We start from the raw sequence: 12,790 nt of genomic DNA, 5'->3' as shown, positions 1-12,790 counted from the left end.
AACAAAAGAAAAGAAAAGTCTTTACTAAAGGTATTTACTAAATCATCTCTAAAAGGAGACACTACCTTGTTGGATGTGTCTTCATGACCATGAAAGGCTTTTACATAACAGCCTCTTTTCCAAAGAAGAAACTTTTTTTATTTACTTGAGACTTAAAAAAAACTAGGCACATTTCCACTGACATTAACCAGGTGAAATACTTTACTTCACCTCAAAATTTGACCACAGTTGTAGACTGATAATTATAATAATCCAATAATAAATGGATAACACTCCCCCACTCTTCTTACCAGGAATTTGCGCTTCTGTTTCCACTGTGCGCCCTGAGCATTGGTGTGTCGATGGGCCTCCGTCACCAGGCGGATCAGGTCCCACTCGTCCACTGTGGGCTCTGGACGGCTCTGAAGGGTTTTCACCATTTCCTCCTTTTTGCGTCGCTCCCTGTTCTCCTCAATCAGGCGCCGTTTCGCCACCCGCTTTGAGTCGTCCAGCACCACTGGGAGGAAAAGACGCAGGTGCAGAAACAAAACGAAGACATGGCATCAACGTCAGCTCTTTGTCCTACTTATCTGTGCAAACATATTAGACACTCACAGTCCATAGCCATGCCCACTGCGATGCACTTCTTGAAGCGGCACAGCTGACACTGGTTGCGGGTGATCTTGTCGATGATGCAGCAGCCATCGTATTTGCAGGAGTAGGTAGGGTGGAGGTTTTTCTGTATGGTCCTACGAAAGAAACCCTGCAGGTGCAAAGACAGAGGGAGATAATTAAGAAAAAGGAGGAAGAAGAGAAGGCAAAATGATGGTTTTGTAAATGGAAGTCAATTTTTTCTTTAACTTTGTGAAAAAAAATGATTAGATGCATTTAAATAACTGGTGCTTTACGGGAAATGCATCATTGCCCATAAAGAACAGTGGCATGATGAGCAAATTCAAGACCAGATTAACCTCGTGTTTTCTGAAAGATCTGGTGTAGATTATGAACACAGCGTGTTGCTGTGGGTTGGAATGTGTGTATGTACCTTGCAGCCCTCGCAGGTAATGCAGCGGTAGTGGTAACCAGTGGCTTTGTCGCCACACACCACACATGGCTCATCCTTTTCGAGGTAGCTGGGGATGTACCCTGAAAGAGGAAGAGGCAGGAAGGAGGGTTTATTTATCTGAGAAGATGATCTAATGAGTTTTCAGAGAAACGATGATGTCTCTACGTTGTGCATGCCAACTATATAACTAGTCAACCAGACTTTTCATACAGCACTTATATACAGAGCTGAAACAACACATCCCATCCTGAACCACCCAGAAATGAGAAAAAACTGAGGAAACAATTTTATATTCAAAATCGGTGTAAAGAAACACAATAGACAGATTAAAAAATATGCAAGAAATTAAAAAATATAAAAAATAAATAAATGTGCTAGTGAAACAAAATGAGACTAAAAGTGCAATGTAATTAATTTAATTTACAGAAAAGTAACAGCATCTTCAATGTGTGGATCAAAACATTAAAAACAAAACAAACAAACACAAATGAACTGGTGTCTTTATATTGACCTTTTGGTTGTAACCACGTGTTGTTCAGTAAGTGCTACATAAAAAATATGGTATGGTAAGTTTTTGAATTAATTATTGAGGTGAAATGTTTAAAAGTGTGGACAAGACAACAAAAATGCTCTTTCTTCTTCAAAAGAAGGCACAAGAATAATGACTGAAAAATACTTAAGTTTGAAGACTTGGTCAATTTTAAATATGTTTGAATTGTCAAACAGTATCCAAAAAGAGTTTCTAACAGCGGGACAGTGAATTCGGTCTAAGAGGAACCGACATGTTGATAAAACCAGCTGTGAGAACAAACGCTAAACTTCATTGTGTCTCTACGAGAAGGCGAGTCCATAAAAAACAAATCAAACATGTTTTACAATGATAAAAAAATTTGATGATTACAAAAGATGAAATAATTAATGAGGCCTACTGAAAACAATGTTTATTGTGCATTATAATTTATTATGGTTGAGTATTATTTTTGTGTATTATGGTCTGTTCCTAATGAAATGCTGTTTTCAGTATCTAATTATGGACAAAAACGTTAGACTAGATACATATATGACTTCATCCTTTTAACCCTTTTCCAACTTTGTTTTTAAATTTTTATTTCAAATAAAGATATAAATAAAATTATATTTATAATAAAAATAATTAGCAGAAAAGAGCTTCTAATCTTTTGGTTTTAGTCTTTGCTAAACTGGTGTCCGCTCACTGGGCATGCTCAGAAACCTGATTAATGGGGATGATATCACCACCTAATGACCAGGCAGGATTACCTCAGACATTTCCTTTTAACTATTCCCAGATCACAGCTTGTGATAAAGGGAGATGAGGCTTTTTCCATCTGATCCCCCTCATATGGAACTCGCTGCATTCAGACACTCCACACTTTATGACACCTCCATAATCCTCCTTAAAACTTACTTTTCTCAGAGGGCCTGGGTATCGTCTGATGAATATATTATACATTCTGTTACTGCTAATCTGGCTGCCTTGTGCCTCTTTTCTGGGTTAGCAATAAGTAACTTTTTATTAAATAATACCTTCTTATCCTTGTAGTTACTAATATCAGTAGCAAAATAAACTTTCTGTTATTTGTATACTGAAGTGAATTTTGAAAAACAATTTAATTGTATTTCATACTTTTTTTTTCTGAAGTTTTTTTTTTTTTACTGTGATTTTATCAACGTTATTTATTATAAATAAAAAATAAAGTTAAATAAATAAAATTATTTATTTATAAAGTTATTCAATTTACTGTTATAAATGTAAATAAATTTTAATGATGGTCATTATTCTTATATAAAACAAAAGTATGGAGGTGAAAATATTGAGAAAAGTGCAGACGAGGACTCCTGTCACTAAAGTACCACTATTCTCTGTTACCATGGCAACATAAGCTACTTGCTGGTAAGTTTTCCCCTTCGACAAACTCTGGGTGTTTTCTTCTTGAGCCTGAAGCATCTCTCAGAAACAACATATCATTTGTTCAATAAAACATCTGAAATCAAAACACCCACCAGAGCGCAGTAATCTGCAGAGGTTCATGCTTCATATCTGTGGAGGATTTGCTTTCTGATTACATATTATTCTACACAATGCTCATCTTTAACACGGGTCCTGTTCAGTCTGTTGTCAGTGTCAGGTCAAAGCAGCAAACTCTCCACATCATCCTCAGTTCTTATCAAACCCAATATGTAAGCTTTAGATGAACAATCTCTGTCACTCTGATGGGAGATTTTAATAACAGTTCCTAAATATTGTGATGCAACATTTAAGCAAGGAAAAAAAGACTACGCAAGTTGAAAAAAATTACCTAAATCATCATTACTGGGTCTGATTGTGACTTTACAATCACAGATTGATGAGTAAACTGCTCCATGTTTTCATCTTCAGCTGCCACCTACACTATCCCATCATATTACTTAAAGAAATATATGAAGATCAAATGTAACGTCATAAATGATGGTATTCCTGTTTGACCCTTAAAACTCCCAAAGATTGTTTCTCACATCTTTATATATATAAAAAAACAACAACAAATAAAACAAAACAACATTCTGTTGCTAGAACACCTGTAATTTGACCCAGAAGTTTTAATGAAGCCACTTCCTGTCAGACTTCTGACCAATCAGAGAGCTTAAACTGATGGTAATGTCCAATCAGAAGCAGCCAAAGATCAGTGGAGTTGGTTTTGTGCAAGTAAATAGTAGCATAAATAACTGTAAATACAAAAAAAAAGTTTTAAGCAGAGTTTTAAGGTTATGTATGAACTTAAATCTAAGCTGGGTGAATGATGAATGAGCAGTTTAATGAGTAAAAGGAAAGAGTATTAACTCACTGACTTCATTTTTCACTCTGATTTAAAGATAAATGTTGTGGTCTGAGCTGGCAAACATTCAAACTTCAAGCTTCACTTCAGGAAAATTAGATTCTCCACCTTTTATTGACCTGTTGCCATGGCGAGTATCAGATCTCAGCTGGTGATTGTTTTTGTCTTTATTATTCATACACAGAGTGGAAGAAACATAGTTGAATCAGATCCAAATAAAACACACAATCTTGATGTAAGTGCTCACCAGCTGGATCCATTTTACCACAACACCATCTAACCTGCTGGACTAGAGTTATTTCACTAAATATTTCACACATTTTCAGTACATGGCAAAACAACAGGACAAGAATATACTGTATATCCCTCCAACTGCCTGAGTGCCTGACAGACCATCAGCCCCTCCACCCTGCAGTGTTTCCTGCAGCGGTGCGCTGCTCGTCAGTACACTGCGACATTGCCGCTGGGTGTGGCTGTGCTGGAGCTCACAACAAACCACACACACATCTGGGATGCTGGATGTGGTCAGAGGAGAGATAATTCTCCTCAGCTTGGAGGGGTGTTGTTCTTTAAAAACACCTTCCAAAGGCCCCGTTTTACATTGCGTTGGGGAAATACAATGTAAAAACTTTACCGGGACATTTAGAGCGGACACTCGGATCCAGGATAAGACAAACTTGATTGCCTGGAGGAAGTTGTTGAGGACTGCATGTCAGAAGCAACTTCCACCCTTTTTAATTACGTCTCTGTGATTAAACGTCTCCATTTAATTACCAGGGTTTTTAACAGGCCAACTAAAAAAAAAAAAACTAAAAAAGTTGATTTCTGCAGCTGTAGAGGATAATTACATTAAAAGAATTTGGGGAAAAATAAGCAAAAAGATTTTACCTTGTGGCTTAAATTAGGACTTGTTTACAAACTTGTAATGTTAGATGAAGTTATGGTAACTCTAACGTGAATTTGCCTGAGTTATTAGCAGAGTTTATGTTTGTATAATCTCCTACCTATAATGTTTCCTCTAAACTGGGAACAGAACAGTTTGTTCTTTTTTATACTGCCTCCAAGGCCGGTGAGGACTGAGGGAGTGAGGCACAGAGACACAGGAAATAGCAGATTTCCAGACATTTCATGTGCTGTATATGTAGCTGAGCAACTGGGAGGGAAGGAGATGGTCCACTGCAAGTCACAAATAAATCCAGCGTGGGTGTTCGAGTACAAACTCACACAAACAGAGCAAATCTTTGCACATGTATGTTTTGCTCCAGTGATGTGCAGGATAGGACGTTGAGTTCCATGTCCCACAACGCTGTCGAAGACGCATCCGACTGGACTGACCTAAGTTTGTTAAGAGATGTTATTGTAATCCCAAACATGCAGGAGGAGGAAAATAAGGAGTCCTGCAGTAACTGGTAGAGGCTCCAAAGAGTCTCTGATTACACTGAAAGACTGAGTTCACAGAAAAACTTGGTACCAGAGACAAAAGTTTCATCTTAAAAAAAAACATCAATTTGAATTTATACCTTTTGTTTAATTTATTTTGTTTAATGATAATTAATGAAAGATTTTTTGCATAGTTTTTGCATCCTTCCTTTACTTTCAGCACATTAAACATATGTGCAGCTCTTTACTTTGAGCTGGAGTGTGGATGAAGGCGTGGTGAGAGCTGTGACTGACAGTTGGGCTCTGGCTTTTGGCTGTGTTACTGATTTTAGAGGAGGAGGAGGGGGAGTGCAAGAAGAGGATGGTGGGAAAGAAAGAACAAAGAGAGAGGAGAAAGAGAGACAAGAACAAGTGCCGGGGGGTACAACTCGGCCCAACTAAGAAGCTAACAGTTCAAGTTGATTAAAAGCCAATTAGGAATTGGAATAAAGTTTAGAAGAAGTGAGTGAAAAGTCGTTAAATGCATAAAGAGGAAAAAGGAAACTCTAAGAGTAAGAGACCACAAATTAAAGGGAGGACAGGACAGGAGAAGAAGCCAAAAAAGATAAGGACATCAGAGGAAAAAGAAATAAATGAAAAACCTGTCAGCTCTGTGTCAGCAGGCCGAGCAGCAGCAGCAGAAGAAGAGGCAGCCCGATCGCCAAACTGCTGCTCTGTGGCTGCGTTTGGAAGCCAAGCCCAAAATCAATATCGCTGCAGCTCTCTGGCTCTGGCTGCAACTTCCCATCCTAAAACGGGCCCTGCATCACCTCCAACCAACTCCACCCACAAAAGAGATGGGATCCTTTTCAGCACGGCTAAGTCAAGATAAATATTTTGTCTTCCTAACATTTCATGTGCCATTTCCTTTTATTTCAAAGTCTGTGGACAAGGAGGTAAGGATCGGGTTCCTGAAGGAGACTCAGGGTTGTTTCTCTTTACTTGACAACAGCTCGGTGACGTGACACTTGAGACTGTAAACACAGAGGACTTTAGAGGACAATGCTAATTATACACGCTAATCCTTTGCTGATGTGTTTACTGTACCTTTCTCTTAGATAAATGTATAGAAACTCCCTTCCTACAAATATATACTGCATGTACGCAGGATGAAAAGGTTGCCTTTAAATTGCTTCTTTTCTACAACACTTTCTATTTGCAGCCAGAAGGAAAATTGTGCAACGCTCTCTGTTTTAGATTACAGCGGCACAACTTATGTATATGGATGCATCTTCAGCCTAACATCATGCTGCATTACAGTTTATAGCAAACAGGCTGCAGCTCAAATAAGTCTTTAGGATAGTCTCTATATTACCAAGACACTGTTAAGTGAACTATCTACTCATGTTTTCTGCCTTTTATCCTCTCACACTGACTGTCCTTGTCAATGTGTGCAGGGGGTCTCAAATGGGTAAAACTACTTTTTCTTTTCTTTTTCTTCCTGAATTTGGCATGAGCTATAAAATACAATAAGATTAAAGGTACTCGATCCTCTTTAAATAACCACAAGGATCTTTTACAAGCAGGAAATTTACAGCTGTTTGATATGATCTTTAAACTTTTTGTCCAGATATAGAATGGTCTTCTGGATGTTGTTGCTTTGGTTTGTTTGAAGCAAAGCTAAGCATCATACAGTAATTTATAGTTTAATAGGGATGTAATAATACATTTAACTACATTAATACATCGGTTCAATGATCAATAAGCCAACAGCAGCAATCCAAATTGTAAATATAGCTATTAAAAAAACGAAACAATCATTCGTAAGTTGTGCTAAAGAAAAAAAAACAAATAAGACCAAGACGTCTTATTTAAACCTTTGGAGATCTACAAGAAGATTACGCGGTGTGTAAAGCAAAACTCAGCTGAAACATCATGCGGCGACCCGGAAGAAAAAGTTGTGTAGAGCAGTTTCTCAACGTTGTGTCACTGTGCCATCAATCGAGTCCAAAACGCAGAGGTTTAGGGTCAGAAAGTTACATAATGAGTCTTTAATGTCTACAAACATACAAAAAGTCAACAAACAGAATATATCACAATCCATTTATGTTCAAAGAACAGTTTTATTTTCCTTTAAATGTCTGACTGAGCTCATGAATAAAATTAGGTTTGGATCTGATATGAATAGAAGTGATTGTTTTAGTCTCATTGATCACTGCATGCTGAATCAAATCAAAATTTATAATAATATTGTTTAGTTATCCACTGAATTGATAAAATAATATGTTGGGAACTTCACCTATATAGTATACACTTGCCCCCTATAGTTTAGTGGCTTGATCTCAAAATAAATAAATATATAAAATGAAATAAAATAGATTTGGAGCATTAATGGATGTTGAAGCATCTGGTTGAAAGTCTACACTCCCACAGGAAAATAATGACATCACAGTGTACATAATCCAATATCAGGCCTCTAAGCCAGACATACTGTCATAGTTTCCCAGTTCAAATGGACCATAGCAGGTAGAATAAAGAACAAGATTCCAGCCGGGATGCAGCGAGGCAGGACGGAAGCCTGCTGGGAGGGGAGACATGTGAAAGGACCTGACCTCAACTACTACATTTACTTAAATCAGCTATCCTGTAGACTTTGATTTTTATGTCCAGTTTACTCCCACCGCATCTCTCCCTTTTGTCTTTCTGGTTTTCCCTCAGCTCGGGGATTTGGAGCCGTCACGTCCACAATAAAAAGCGTTGGACACAAAAGCAGAGGACGTCTGTTTATTGATGTGAGACGCTGAGATGCTTTACTTTTTCTTTTTCAAAGCATAACGTGCACAAGGCAGCGGTGAAACATCTACCACCAACTTTGTCGCAGCTTAGATTCACTACAGAGAGCCTGGCAGCTTTTCCTGAGAGATTCTGAGACGACAAAAATAAATAAGCGGTTCTGTACAAAAGGCTGCAAGAGCACCTTTCAAAATGCTGCTGTTCTTTAAAGCATCAACAAGACAGAAATTCGGTGCTTGCAAGAGGAATGTTTCTTTCTGTGCTGCCACTTCAGGGAATTTCTGTGTGTCAGATACTCACCAGTCATACTCTTCACTGAACATTGGCTGTTCTTCCTCTTCCTTTTAGGGCCATTGAGCCACCTAAGACGTAACAAAAAAGAAGAAACAGAGTTCATTAAAAGTGTCTGTAGGTGTATGATTTCAAAAACTTTCAAAACAGGTACTTCTAGATGTTCCTTGAGGTCAAATGCCCTCTGGAGAACCTCTCCAGTAGTTACATGCCATCAGCAGTGTTTTAATGAAGAGATAAATCACACTCATTAACTCATAAACAACAAAGTTGTTTAAACAAAATTGCTTTAAATGGTTCATTTTCTCATTAACATGTGCATAAAAATCACTGATAGAAGTAACTACTGATGGTACTCTGTATGTGTGCAAAGAATTACAATCTTTTTATTTTTGATAAAAAGAAACAAAAGTTCCTGCAACACTAAAACAGCTTCTTCTGATCCAAAGAAAGTGATATCTGTAGATTATGAACATGTAGGAGGCCAAACATAAGAGCCTCCACACAAGGTAAAAAACCTTTTTTAACTTTCCTGTCGTTTTAGTGATCATTTCAATTATTATTTATATATTTGTTTAATTTCTTACTTGTTCTTTTGTATTGCTCTGATTGTTTTGATTGACTAACAGCAGCAGAACACCCTCTTACCTGGTAGGACAGCTTTAAATGCAACAGGAAACCACAGTTATGTATTTGTACAACTGCTGTGGGTGTTACTCACACACACACACACATACACACACACAAACAAAACAAAAAAACAAGAATGCTTATGAATACAAAGTGTACTGTTGGAGCAGATAAAGCAGCTAAATCCACCATCAGCGTCTAGCTTATCCGGTCCGTACAGGATCCCTTTGAAAGATACGCAACCCATTTACTATGTTCAGAAAGAGCCGTCTCTAACAGATTAAAAACATAAAAATCAAATCAGAATCATACTGTGGTAGAAGCTCTTGCTGCTTCAAAAGGAGTCGGTCTAAAAATAGTGGGCGTCATGGCAGTCACATGACAGCAAGGAGTGCTGGGATATGAAGTTCTGTCAGAAGAACAGGGACTTTTCTACAATCCGATTTTACCTTAAATAGTTTCCCTGAATCGATGCGCTGTGATGGACTGACAAGCTGTCCAGGGTGTGCCCTGCCTCTCACCTAGAAGCAGCTGGGATAGGCTCCCGCCCCTGTGACCCTGCACTGACATGAGCTGGAACATGTAATCAATGGATGGATAAAACAAAAACTGTGATCATGATACAAGCGATCAAACAGCAGATAAAATGGTGCCGGACATCTGCAAAATTTGGGCAGTACAATGTCAGAAACGCTTTGAAAGATTTCAGTATTTGTGAAAATCCTAAACGAAAACCCACAGCTTCAAAAGACTGTTAATGACCCATTAATAGAGTCAGGTGAAGCAGAGTGTTGTAAACTTCCTTCCTTCTTATAGCCAGTTGCCCACCAAGCATCTGGTACTTAAATCAAATGAAGAAATAGAAGCCTAATTTGCCACCGTACGTTTTCAGAGGAGCATTAAAGCTCTAAAGACCAAAAGTGAGGTCATAAAATGTTTGTAAAAAGGAAAAAGGGATTTTTATTGTAACAACTAGCTGCATTTTGGCAGTAAAAGGTCTCCTTCTGTCTAAAAGAAGGAAAATACCTTTGCGAATAAGCCCCCAAAAGCACTCCAATTATATGATAATAAAATAGGGAGCATACATAATACAATCAGCAGCTGGGACACATACCTGAAAACCAGACTGACACATGTGAAAGGCATGATGGGAATGAGATGCTCAGGAGGGAATTGTGAAAGCAGATTGATGGAGGACGACTGGGGGGGGGGGGGGTTAGTAAGTGCTGTCTGTCAAAGTTGGATGTGTTTACAATCCCGAGAGTGCAGCGTTGCTCTAACACCCTTTCCCATGAGCAGAAAGCCGGGGAGTAGGACTCCATTAGCACCTCTGATACGAGGTCCAACTCTGTCAAGACGAAATACAAAACCTTCAACTTATACGAGCTCTGTGATGGACCCGTTTCACAGCATGTTCTTTATTAACTGGTGCATAGAGGCTTACCTGGTCGGAGGTTTTCTGTAAGACTAAAAGTGCTTCTCATGTTCTATCATAAAGGACCTTAAAGGTCCCATATTATGCAAAATTCACTTTTTAATGGTTTTGGAACAGTCATACTGGTCCCCCCGCATGTGTAGGAGACCCGTAAGTGTGAAACTCTTTCAGGCGCTCTCTCTCCCCCCTGCTCCACCTCTAGGGAAGTAAGCGCTGAATTGAGCGAGTTTGAAAGCCTGTACGTTAAGACGTCATAAGGGACAATAACCACTCCCCACAGAGCGATGGACCCGTCTACCGGCTCTCAAAGCCCGCCCTCTAAAAATCACCTAGCGCCCAGTGTTTATCCTTTTCGGCAACCCTCGTTAGCGGACATGGCTAAGCGACAGAAGCACTGTTCTGTTTGTGGCTGCATAAATGAACACGAAAACGTTTTTTTTTACTTCCATCCACTGAACCCACGAGGACTGAGTGGATTAATTTTATTTTTGGAGGAAATGTACCCGGAAAACTTCCAAAGGTTTTGCATGTCTGTGGCCAGCATTTCAAAGAGGACTGTTTCCACAACATGGGGGCATGGAAAGCAGGCTTCGCCGACCGTTTGAAGCTGAAGCCAGGTTCAATACCAACTGTCCGTGACACAGCTGGAGAGGTAAGAGCTGGCAGTTATTTTATCGTTTCGGCCTTATTAGTCTGATAGCTTGAAAATATATTAGCACTGTTGTAAATGTAGCCAAGTCACTGTTTCTACTGTTTGTATCCGGTGCCATTGTGCATCAGATTGATGAGCGTAGCTAGCTGTGTTCTCCGTGCGTCACGGTTTGGGTCGGTAATGGGGGCTTCAGGAATGGGTTCCGGTGTTCCGGCGTTTGTTTATCCTTCACTACGCTGTAATCAGCGTCTAGTTACCGCTAAGGCCTAACCTGTCAATCACCTCATGACGGGCGATGCGATGGGCGGAGCCAACAGCTGAGCTGCTCCACCAGGGTTCCGCCCACCATAAACGGCACATTTCTGAAGCTGCTAAAAAGAGGGAGGTGAAGAGAAGCCGCTGCACTCAAACTGAGGGTCGATTTGTCCATACCATGGCGGAAATATTTCATTTAGATATTAATGAATGGTCTCAGATTGGGAATAAAGTGTATAATATGGGACCTTTAAGTCAAACTAAGGAGCAGAGATTTTTTTGGCTGTGAACTTTTAAGCCTCGTGGTTCTTTCTGATGTCTCTTCAGCAGATTTCTGGACCAAGATGTGCAGAAATGGACATCAAATTATATTTGAAGGGGCTGCTCGGAGTAACAAATTGCTCAGCTGGTTCGTGGAAAAGGCTGATGTTGAGTCTGAGCGGTGGCCTAAAGTAAAGTAATAAAGTAAACTACAAATAAATATAAAAATTAATAACAATAAAAATAAATAAATAAAAAACAAACATAAAAAAAAAAAAATAAATGAATAAAAATTTTGTCAAAATAAAAATAATTAAAAAACAAGCAGTTTTTTTTTTTTTATAAATTTGTGACAAAAGAGTTGCATAAAAAGTAGAAAAGAAAAAAAAATCTCTAAGAAAAAATTGCATTTCTCTGTTTTTATAACCCAGTATAACAAATACTACACTTTTTTGGTGGAGGGGCCTGGGAATGTTTATTCCTCCAAAGGGGGGGTGTGGTAAACAAAAGTTTGAGAACCACTGGTCTAAGTCAAGCAGCCTTTTTTTTCTTGTTTATTTGTTTATTTCCTTCAAAACTGACTTAAATGAGTTTCCATAGAAGTATTTCTATTTCCTAAAGAGAGCCCTTCTGAAGTTTCTCAGTGCATGAAACTAAATTTCTCTTTTCCATGTTTAATAATAAGATGCAAGACAAAATCATATCTTTGTTCTCTACAAATTGTCAAAAAATTTGATTAAAATATTGTAAATCTCCAGCTCCTTTGTCTAGAAGCCAGCATGTTTCTATTGTTCACACTAGCAGACACCCGTTGCCTCTGGGAAACACAGCCATTTAATTGCCTGTTAAGTTCACAAGTTGCTGTAATTGAGCTTAAATGCCAACTCAAACTGCCCTTCACATGTTACCTCGCCTTTAATTACAGTAGAGTCCTGTTCCCAGTTATGGTTCCCTTTGCCCTTTTCAGAATACATCAGATGGATTAACAGAGCATTAAATTAACTTCTTAAATAGCCCATGGAGTTACAGCTAAATTTCTCATTATTGTTCTGCTTGTAGCATCCTATTAAAAGTGGCACCTATCTTTATTAAAACTCTCCTGTGGATAAACATAGATTAAATGCTCTGATCTTGGGATGCGGGAGGAGAAAAGTGTCTAACAGCCAGGGAGAGATGCTTCTTAGCATAAAACAGTAAATGTTGCAGTACCTGTACTGTAGTCTAATAATAATGAG

At 38.7% G+C, this 12,790-nt stretch overlaps 1 protein-coding gene across 2 annotated transcripts in view; it reads right to left on the bottom strand.

The window, feature by feature from the left end:
• The window catches only part of LOC121632055 (thyroid hormone receptor alpha), a 159,047-nt gene that overhangs the window by 21,745 nt on the left and 124,512 nt on the right, over positions 1–12,790 (bottom strand). For both annotated transcript variants that reach the window (XM_041973223.1, XM_041973224.1), the window contains exons 6-9: positions 8,332–8,393; positions 1,025–1,125; positions 595–742; positions 291–496 (exon numbers count right to left, since the gene is read on the bottom strand). In XM_041973223.1, the coding sequence (XP_041829157.1) occupies positions 291–496; positions 595–742; positions 1,025–1,125; positions 8,332–8,393 (517 nt within the window). The remainder of the gene's footprint in view (positions 1–290; positions 497–594; positions 743–1,024; positions 1,126–8,331; positions 8,394–12,790) is intronic.

The sequence above is a fragment of the Melanotaenia boesemani genome, chromosome 21 (assembly GCF_017639745.1).
Source record: "Melanotaenia boesemani isolate fMelBoe1 chromosome 21, fMelBoe1.pri, whole genome shotgun sequence".
Classification (NCBI taxonomy): domain Eukaryota; kingdom Metazoa; phylum Chordata; class Actinopteri; order Atheriniformes; family Melanotaeniidae; genus Melanotaenia; species Melanotaenia boesemani.
Note: the sequence above shows the minus strand (reverse complement) of the source record. Positions and strands in the feature narration are given on the sequence as shown.